A 9,697-nucleotide genomic window follows, 5' to 3' on the forward strand; every position below is an offset into this window, starting at 1 on the left:
AGGGTAAAACGGTAAGGCATTTGGAGACTGAGTAGAAATTTACTTTAGAACAAATCTCTGGCTAGAACCAGATCTTATGCTAAAGAGAATGCTTCTGTTTCAAAGTACACTTTTAACCTAACATTTTACAGTAACACTTCTCTGTGAAAGAAGGCAAGAGCTGCTAAATGTGACAAACGTGTAGAAATAATATAGATGGTCAACGAACTCTAGCAGAGGAAAATGATGTGAGCCAACAATAGCACAGGTTATAGTCTCTAAACATAGTTAAGTAATAATCACATGGTTTTACTCTACAGGGGAAAGGCGCAAACCTACAGAAATAAAGGGATGGGAGACATTTGGTAAGTGCCTGTCTTGTGCCAGGAAACAGGTGTACTGTCTATATTATCTTATGTAATCCTCAGGAAGTCCTGCATGATGTAGGCTCACCATCAACACTACAGGTGAGCAAAGGTATGCTCCAAAAGGCTAAGTGACTTGCTTGACTCGTACAGTAAGCTTGAGAGTTGGGGCTCGGACACCAAGCCCAAGCTGTAGCAGTGACTTAACTCCTACGTCCTACTGAAAAGACCAGGAGGAACCTCTCAGGGTGGTTCCATTCCACTTGACTCTTTCCATTTGTCTTGGGTGCTAAAACTGATACAACCATTTATGTGGCATTCAAACATCAGCTTTCATCGTGGCTCTGATGGGCACCTGGTATCTCTACCGATCACCACGAAGGCATCTTGGTGCAGATCCACGGCTGCCTTCTCGCTGATGTCCACCAACACTCTCGGCAAATGTTGTTCCTCAGCGTTTGCCAAGCAGGTAGCATGCTCCTCCCAGGATGCTGCCAACATTTCACCCAAAGGATCCACCAATTTTACGCCATTGTCTTCCTAAAAAAAAAAAGTAATAAGTCATCTGTGCCCAGTCATGAGGGTGAGGTGAGGAAGTAAACCCAAGTTGCTTCCTCCCAAACAAAAGACAGTGATGGCTGGGCAGTTTCACTGGTGACCACGACTGAAGGCAAGGTGCTGGAGCAGGTATTGTACATACATCACCTCAGTAAATCCTCACGACACATGTCATCAATCTAACTAATCTTCCTGTGGTTACTCCAATCTCTGAGAAAACAAAGATTCAGAGCAAGTAATCTGCTTATGTTCATACAGCTAGGACGTGTCAGTGCTGATGTTAAAACATCAAGTCTATCTGACTCTTACACCCAACAGCTGCTGTGCCACACTAGCTTCTTAAAAGGCTATCATCTGTGCATTCACTATCAGTTAACTGATGAGGCACAGCTGCAGCAGACCCAGGGACCCTGGGGATCCTTCTTGCTGTGGCTGGACTCAAAAGAACACACTGGAAGGCAAGAGCTCAAAATTGTTTTAAGAAGTGCTTCTGGAATTAACAATAAATTTGGGGTTCTGCCTACAAATCATTAAGCAAGTGTGGTGATTTAGACATTTAAACACTTAACACATTTATAACAATCCACATTTAGAAGCTGACTAACCAACATCCTCTTGTTTTTTGGGGGGTGTGAGAGGAAAAGGTTACAATCCTTCACTAACCCACAGAGCTTTAACTTGCTGCTGATTTAGCTACAAAGGCAAAAGTCTCATGTCCTAGCAACATAAGCATATTATTTAAACAATGTATTAGTGAGTTATAGGCCAGTACAGAGTAAGATAATTGTGTCAGAGGAATACTTTAAAAAACTTGTCATAAACCCTAGACTCATCAGGCCTGATCAATATCCTGTCCAATGTTCACTCCTGGATCCCTGAAGTCACATGTCCAGCTGTTCACTCAGAACAGGAGACTATTCCCTATCTATAGAAAAGCTGTCCGAAAATTTTCAAAGTGTGCTAAGTCTTTTCAAAAATTTGTCCTCTCCCCTCCCCCAGCTTGCCTCCAATATCTTCAATCTCTGCCACATTAACAGAGGTAACACTTTTCATTACTGATGCTGTCTCAATACAACTAAGTTAGAAGGACACTGTATGGACACACTCCAAAAAATGACTGCCTCATTTCACTCTCTCCACAACTGTTAAAGAGTTGTGAGTGAAATGACCACTTGTTAAGAAAAGTGCTTGTTCAAAACCAAAGGCATATAACAAGGAAAAAGCAAAGTACTAGAATTAGAACTTGAATTGGGGTCAAAGTGCTCAGAAACTAAGGTTTGGTCTTGGAAATAAAAGCTTGTCTTATTGGAGCACTAAATGCATTACCTCAGGATTGTGTGACGCTGTTACCATGACTCCTATGGTAGATTTTGTCTGCTTTGACCTCAGGACAGCTAATAATCCCATTCGAAACATGACATGATCAAGATGTTCTGCTTTCGTTCGAAATCCAGCAGTCCCATATTGAAGAATGAGCCCATCAGGCTTGGCATGTAACACTGACTGCTTTGTAACAGCATCTAAATCCATGTCTGCAAAATAAAGGAATATTTTTCAGGTATAGTAAGAAATCTTCCAAGGACAATTTGCTTTAAAACCTGTCATCCCAAACTAATACATCTGCCTCATTCTGACCCTCCCCAAAGAAGCCAACATTTGAGAGAGAACAGTAGAATACATCCCGTGGGTTAGCATTACCTGTTTTGTCCACTTCAGGACAGAAATCAGGTTGTCCCCAACAATTCCTGGACACAAGGCAAACTTTCAACAGTCCACTCCCAACTAAAATGAAGATTCCACAGCACAACAAAAGATGCTGAATAATCAAAGCACTCTTGAGAAGAGCAAAGCTGGAGGCATCACACTCCCTGACTTCAAAGTACACTACAGAGCTACAGTAATCCCAATAGTATGGCATTGGTATAAAAAAAGATCAATGGAACAGAACAAGAGTACCTAGAAATAAATCCACACATATGACCATTTATGATTCACAAAATCCTACATGATCAGGGATTTTATCTCATTTTATAAACGGGAAAACCTAATTCTGGGTCTAGCTTACACAACCTAAATTTTACATGGGGAGCTACTGATAGACTGAGGCCTAAAGTCACATTCTCAAGTGGACCTGAGCTGCCTATGCAAAATATCTGGGAAATTTGTGAAGTTCTGCTATTCCTCCCAGGCTACAGACACTGATTCCCAAAGGAAAAGCAAAGGGGAAAAGCCTCCTCTCCAAGACTGCCCAGACCTCCACATACACCATGGAGTAGATTTTTGTGTTTTCATAAGGGAGGATCCTGACGTCCTTCTAAATTAAGCTCTGAAACAAGCAACATCTTCCTTTTACCTTTAATTGTAAAAGTCAAAACTTAGCCTGCAGCCCACTAGACTTCCTTGTTTTATTGTCCTTCATTGCTTCAATGAACAACAGTTAAATGTTTTTGTTCAGCTGAAAAAAACTGGCATTTAGGAAACTAATTTAGTTTGACGCAGAGTGATCAAATCTATTTTTCAAGCATGAAGACATTTCATTAAAAACTGACCTGTTGGCAATATACCATAATTATTCATAAGGGCGTAAACCAGCTGTTTCGTCCAAAAATCTTTTAAAAAATTTTTTTAAAAATCAAGATAAAATGTTTCCGTCAATTCATGCGTTTTATGTCCTAAAACTACTTTTGATGTGTATGCGAAGGTTTTTATTGAAAGTACTGTCAAGTCCAAACTGTGACCACTCAAAAAAGCTAAGAACGATCCCCTCCCTCTATTCAACCTTCAGCACCTGGTTAGTTCCCCTTCCTCCTCGCCCCCGAATCTGCCCACGCTTCCTGGCACCCAGCCTTGAGGCCCGCACTGAGGTGATGGACGAGACCCCTTTCCCCAGCTCGACCCTAGGGCCCGAGCCTCCCGCCCGCTCCCCAGCCCGGGGACGAGTAGGCGTGTCCCTCGTGGCCCGCAGCTCAGTCAGCCAGCCGGCCCACTGGCCTCTCGGGCGGCCGAACCCCCGCCCACCGCAACGTCCCGTTCTCGCCGCCAAGCCTCTGGGCCCCGCTCACCTCCGCCGAGACACTCCCCTCACCCCCACCACGCGGAGCACCTCCCTCGCGGCGGCGCCGGGAACCGACTGGGACGCTGAGAATCCGAAGACGTGGCTCTGCGTGGCTTCCGGCCCGTTGCCCCACCCCTCAGCCAATCAGCACGGGGGGCGGTCTGCTGGCCCCGCCCCGCCTCCGCGCCCGTCACGCGCGGCTCGCGCCTGCGGAACTGCGGATCCGCGTTGCGAGAGGGTTTGGGGCTGTTTCCCTTTGAATGACCAGGAAGGGTGAGGCCTCCGCGGTGGCCCGGGGGTTGGGGCTGAGGGTCGCGGGCCCTCAGAGCGCTGCGACCGGCAAAAAAAAAAAAAAAAACGCAGCCCCTGACTCCAAATTCGGGTCTCAGAGGGTGGCAGGCCCACGTTCCTGGGAAGCCGGGGTTCCGAGTGGTCCTGAATGGGGAGGGGGTGCCAGCCCCGATACGGGACCTCTAACAAGGTGGTCCCAGCCCCAGTGAGCGCCACTCGGCTCCCCGCATCCTCCTCCTCTACTCTCGAGGTTCATCTCCCAAACGTTTGATTCTGGGAAGCTTTCTCGAGCCGCTCCTCCCCTCCCCGTCTGCGCGCTTTAAACGTCATTTTATTTACCTGGAAGGCCCCTCTCATTAAGCCAGAACACCTGGGGGCAGAAGCCAGGTGGATCTAAATCGTTGAGACTCACATTTGCCGTCCGGGTCCGGGGTGGCTCCCGCGAGAGGCGAAAGGCCCACCTGGCAGGGGTCCGTGGCGCAAAGGCCGAGGGGGCTGCAACTGGCGGGGAGTGCGGCGGGGCCTGCAAGACCCCGTAGCCCGGCGATCCTAAGCCCTGCCTCGCCGACACTGCGGGCCTTTCTCGCCACAGCGGACACCTCCGCCCAAGCCCCACACCTGGGTGGGATTTGGAAGCTGGGCCCCTCGCCCGTCCCAGAATTCAAGCTTGCAGGGTCCGCAGGTGGTGTTTGCCAGCCATCTGCAACGGGATAACTCCGAACACTTGTTGAAAATCCAGATTTCCTGGACCCAGATCGGAAGCGGGGGGCGGGGGAGAAGAGAATCTGAATTTTAACGACGCATCTGGGAGATGTGTATGCTAGACTTGGGGGTCAGGAAATAAAGCGGAAGAGTGTAAGTGTCCCGCTTTGTGCCCATAGCTCTCGGTGAGTAATAGCGCTCCTGCAGAGCTGCTACCACGGGAAGGGAACTGCGGGAAATTTCCCTGGACACCGCCGACGTTGACAAACCCAGTGTCCCTGGGCCTTTCCAGTTTTCCTGGCAGGTTGATTTCGAGTCAGCATGTCGGCTTCAATGAAGGAATGCCTTCAGCTTCAGCTGCTGGAGATGGAAATGCTGTTTTCTATGTTTCCTAACCAAGGAGAAGTAAAACTTGAAGATGTCAATGCCCTGACGAACATAAAGAGATATTTGGACGGCATAAGGGAGGCGCTGCCACCGAAAATCGAATTTGTGATAACCCTGCAGATTGAGGAGCCCAAGGTAGGTGCCCTGAGTTGTTTTCCTTGTTGCCAGGTTCCCGGGTTTTATTGAAAACACTTGGATCCCGAGCTTCCTCTCCAAGAAGCAGATAGAAAATATTCCAGATGCGTATTTCCTTTACTTGTTTGAAAGGAAAATATGGGATGTTAGTTGTCTCCAATAAAGATCTTGAATTTTACGTACATATGCTCACCTTTTAAACCAATATGCCTAGTGTTTTTATTAAACACATCTTGCAGTCTTATAGTGCCATTATTCTGTCACTTATCCAGTTTAACCAGGCCTACTACTGTAGTATGGACTATCTTGTACATATGTTATGATTTCCCCAGATCTAAATGTTGTCTTTTTGGCAGCACTGTTTTTAAGGAGTGAATGACTGTTTCTTTGGTGGTACCATGACCCTGAAAGCAAATACAGGTAGGAAATCTAAATTCTGAAAATGAATTGACCTTCATCTTCTGATCTGTTTATCTCCAGCAGTGTTAGCATAGCCCAGGTAACAAGTGGCCCAGGCATTTGAGAACCACTCTGTTATTCTTACTCAGCCTCTGGTCATCATTCCTTCAGAGGAAACTTCCTGGCTTCCCAGACCTCATGCAGCCCCTCTGGTCACACATTCCAATGGATCCCTCTACTCTTCTTGGCAATGCTTCTCACATTTGCAATGAAATACTTGCGTGTAATGATTTGTTTAATGTCTGCCCTCTTCACTAGGCTCTAGACTTCATGAAGGACAGAACTAATGTCTAGCTTCTTGTGAAGAAGAAATATCTTGAAATATTTTTTTCAGCGTAGGGTACCTGACACGTGGTCAGTGTTTGATGAATATTGGAAGGAATGAATGCATCAATGGAAGGAGTTTATGTCTGTGTGTAAAATTGTGTTTGTAAGGTTGTGCAGTGTCTGGCACACAGCTGACACGTAACAGAAGCAGTAACTATTGTTGATACCTTGATCAGAATCATGCAGTGGCCATTGATAAACTAGCTTGTGTGATTTCATGGTACTTAAATCTATTTGCTTTTCATTTTAAGGTGAAAATTGACTTGCAAGTAACCATGCCTCACAGCTACCCCTATGTAGCACTACAGATGTTTGCACGGTCACCAGAACTTGACAGACAGCAGCAGCTGCTTCTCAACAAAGGCCTCACTTCTTACATCGGGACTTTTGACCCAGGGGAGCTCTGTGTATGTGCAGCCATCCAGTGGTTACAGGACAACAGTGCCTCCTACTTCCTGAACAAAAAGCTCGTGGACGAACCATCAACACAAGCAAAGCCAGTCAAGAACACCTTCCTCCGAATGTGGATCTACAGTCACCATATATATCAGCAGGACCTCCGGAAAAAGATCCTGGAAGTCGGGAAAAGGTTGGACGTGACAGGATTTTGCATGACAGGAAAGCCAGGGATAATCTGTGTGGAGGGCTTCAAAGAGCACTGTGAGGAATTCTGGCACACAATCAGGTACCCCAACTGGAAACACATTTCCTGTAAGCATGCGGAGAGTACTGAAACAGAAGGAGATGGGCAAGACCTGCGCCTTTTCCATTCTTTTGAAGAATTACTCCTTGAGGCCCATGGTGACTACGGCTTGAGGAATGACTATCACATGAATCTGGGCCAGTTCTTGGAATTTCTCAAAAAACACAAAAGTGAGCATGTTTTCCAGATATTATTCGGTATTGAAAGCAAAAGTTCTGACTCCTAGGAAGCTATGAAGAGGCCTCTATGAAGAGGCCTACATAACTAAGCTCACTAAGTTATATTTCTGTTAATGAAAGCAAAGTAAAAGGACCAGTAGCTGGTGAGCATCGTCGGTGGGGAACCTAGCTCCAGTATTTTTCCCTGGTATTGAAACAAACAGTGTGATGGCAATGTTACCTCTGTGTTCTCGTGTTAATTGAAAACTATTTCATGGTAAACTAATAAAAGCCAGTCAGTCTAACCGGTGAAGCTGATTTGATTAAAAAAGAGTTTTCAAAGCCAAGCTGAATGGTGGTGGTCAAACTGCAGCTATGAAATCACAAATACTAACATTTCTCCTTTTCCTGTTGCTAGCAGGCAGATGACATCACACATTTTTCTAAGTCAAGTTGAAAATAGGAACTAAGAACACACGTTGACACGTTTCTTACTTTAAGTCTTCTATGTGGGGGTTTTCCTTTTAGTAAAACCAAATGCTAACTGTAACGGTAGTGACACTATGCCCTGTGTTGTTTACATCGATTGATTAATAATACTAAGGATCATGTACCAATATTCTTAGTTGGGTTCTTCTCCACAGAACCAAATATGGTTTCTTGTCCACACAGTGTCCCACAGATAGTGCACTTGGGTCTCCCTTGTGCCAATTTGCATCGCTCTGTGGGGCAGGGGCCTTGGGCAGGACCAGTGTGGATGGCCCTTCATTGTCACCTTCCTAGAGGACAAAAGTGATGTCACCACCATCTCTTCTGAAAATTTCAAGCTCCACAGTCTTCACCAGCCTTAGTCAAAATGAGAGTTTATTTTAATGATAATAGCCCCTGTTTAAGCAGCTCTTACCAACTTTTTATTACAAGGCATCTCCCCCTTGCCAGGAATTTCTGCGAGTCTCACCTGCAGTGAAGGACATTCCTGAGCTATCTCTACTCAGCTTTCTCTGGTTTCCTGGTCTTGGTCTCTCTTTACTACTGCCCTTTCCCAGGGAGCATTCCATTCTCCTGCTGGGTCACAAGCACTCCACTGATACCTTGGTCCTCTAAGGATGTATCCACTATCCACTGTAAGGATACCCCTAAGGGGTACCCACTGATACCCCTCAGTCCCCAAAGTTGGGGGCTGAGATTCAGCGACATGGATGGAATGCCTCACTCCCCATCTTGGGATGCTGTTAGATGCCAAAACTGCTGCACGTGCTGGCGGCGCTTATAGAATCTTTGATGAAACAGTCCATTCCAGTGTCTGGTTTTCCTCTGAGTCGAGGGTGCAGACACGTGTCCTCGGGCAGGGCCAGGACGTGACAGATAGCAGACCCTGCACTAAGCTGAGTCTCCTGACCACGAGGCCTGGGAACGGGGTCTACTCTGTCCTGCCTGAGCTCTACTCAGCTCATCAGAGAGAGTTTCCTCTCAGGGTGCAACTCAGACCCTCACACCAAGACCCTTGTCGTGGGCCTGCCTTGCCTGCTCATCCAGCTTGCCCATTCATGTTTTAATCCTGGCTTTGCATGTGGCTGGGACTCAAGCTGGGGCCTCATTTTCTCTATGTACGAAGGGAAGAAGTAGGACTGACATTGCCAAAGACTCCTTTCTCAGTCTTGACCAGGACTAAAAATAACATAGCACAGGAGTCAACTCCCCATATCATCTCCCCAGAGCCATCAAGAAATGTAATTAGCATTCACAAGGGTTCAGGCCCTAAACAGATGTTAACTTTTTCCCCTTTGAACTGAGACAGTAATAGGTACCATTCATCTCATATGTGCCTAAGCCACTCAGAGAGTGTCTTCTATGATTAAATGAGCTAAAGCAGTCACAGAAAGGTAAGTTTAAAGAATATGGAACAAAAATCTTACATAACTCAAATGAAGGTAATAAATTCTGGTTTTTGAACACTTTACTGCTTCTGGAGCTATTTCTGATGATAGTTTTTCAGGACCTACTTTGACATGTCCAATAGAAGCATGGGCCAATGTTTTTTTTTTTCCTATCAGAAGCACTAATATTGTTCAGTTACCGAGTCATGTCCAACTCTTCACAACCCCGTGGACTGCAGCATGCCAGGATTCCCTGTCCCTTACCATCCCCCAGAGTTTGCCCAAGTTCATGTCCATTGCATCAGTGAGATGCCATCCAACCATCGCAGAAGCACTAATAATAGAAATGTAGATTTTATAGAAATACATGTTTTATGTAATGATATTCAAAGCTCAGCTTTGTAGGTATTCTAGAGTAGATACACTGCTGGTTTGTATGCCCAGCCTCATAGGAGAGGTATCTCTTTACATACACACACTGGGGCAACTCCCCTTCTCTGGGAGAAGTGACTGGAATCCAGCTAGCAGTCTCCTGGAGAGATGGTTTTGAACTCTTGCTGCTAGAATCCCTAATGCCACCCTCCTTCCTGGCCTATGGAATGCTCAGTTGACCAAAACCTCCTGTGAGCTATTAACACCTAAATCTGCCCCCTTTTTTTTCTTGAGAGTCAGAATCATCCTCTGTTGCTTGTAATTCAAGA

The 9,697-nt window shown here is 46.0% G+C and overlaps 2 protein-coding genes across 15 annotated transcripts in view; one reads left to right on the top strand and one right to left on the bottom strand.

Annotated features, from left to right (window-relative positions):
- PGM3 (phosphoglucomutase 3) overlaps positions 1-4,988 on the bottom strand; it is a 28,448-nt gene extending 23,460 nt beyond the window's left edge. The window contains exons 1-5 of one of the 9 annotated variants that reach the window (XM_081530454.1): positions 3,452-3,882; positions 3,256-3,367; positions 2,601-2,684; positions 2,229-2,434; positions 700-884 (exon numbers count right to left, since the gene is read on the bottom strand). In XM_081530454.1, the coding sequence (XP_081386580.1) occupies positions 700-884; positions 2,229-2,432 (389 nt within the window). In that variant the 5' untranslated portion in view covers positions 2,433-2,434; positions 2,601-2,684; positions 3,256-3,367; positions 3,452-3,882. Of the gene's footprint in view, positions 1-699; positions 885-2,228; positions 2,435-2,600; positions 3,016-3,255; positions 3,368-3,451; positions 4,089-4,587 lie in introns of those variants that run through there. The other 8 variants (XM_081530448.1, XM_081530456.1, XM_081530450.1 and 5 more) reach the window with 8 other exon arrangements.
- Positions 4,175-7,424, top strand: RWDD2A (RWD domain containing 2A). 6 transcript variants are annotated; one of them, XM_081530463.1, is made up of 4 exons: positions 4,175-5,135; positions 5,243-5,472; positions 5,829-5,892; positions 6,510-7,424. In XM_081530463.1, the coding sequence occupies exon 4, from the start codon at positions 6,534-6,536 to the stop codon at positions 7,185-7,187; it is 654 nt and encodes a 217-aa protein (XP_081386589.1). In that variant the 5' UTR covers positions 4,175-5,135; positions 5,243-5,472; positions 5,829-5,892; positions 6,510-6,533; the 3' UTR covers positions 7,188-7,424. The 6 variants fall into 6 exon arrangements, with proteins under 6 accessions (XP_081386589.1, XP_081386588.1, XP_081386590.1 ...); XM_081530462.1 differs by having other exon boundaries at positions 4,175-4,230; XM_081530464.1 differs by having other exon boundaries at positions 4,175-4,230; positions 5,351-5,472.
- Positions 7,425-9,697: the final 2,273 nt, after the last annotated feature.

Source organism: Giraffa tippelskirchi, chromosome 9 (assembly GCF_054371585.1).
Source record: "Giraffa tippelskirchi isolate mGirTip1 chromosome 9, T2T-mGirTip1v1.2.pri, whole genome shotgun sequence".
Lineage (NCBI taxonomy): Eukaryota > Metazoa > Chordata > Mammalia > Artiodactyla > Giraffidae > Giraffa > Giraffa tippelskirchi.

What these genes read in the sequence shown, in the direction of transcription:
- RWDD2A (XM_081530460.1), top strand. Translation starts at nt 5,272, where the DNA reads ATGTCGGCTTCAATGAAGGAATGCCTTCAGCTTCAGCTGCTGGAGATG. An exon ending in TGCAGATTGAGGAGCCCAAG is followed by an intron (nt 5,473 to 6,509) that starts GTAGGTGCCCTG and finishes TTTCATTTTAAG; the next exon opens with GTGAAAATTGACTTGCAAGT.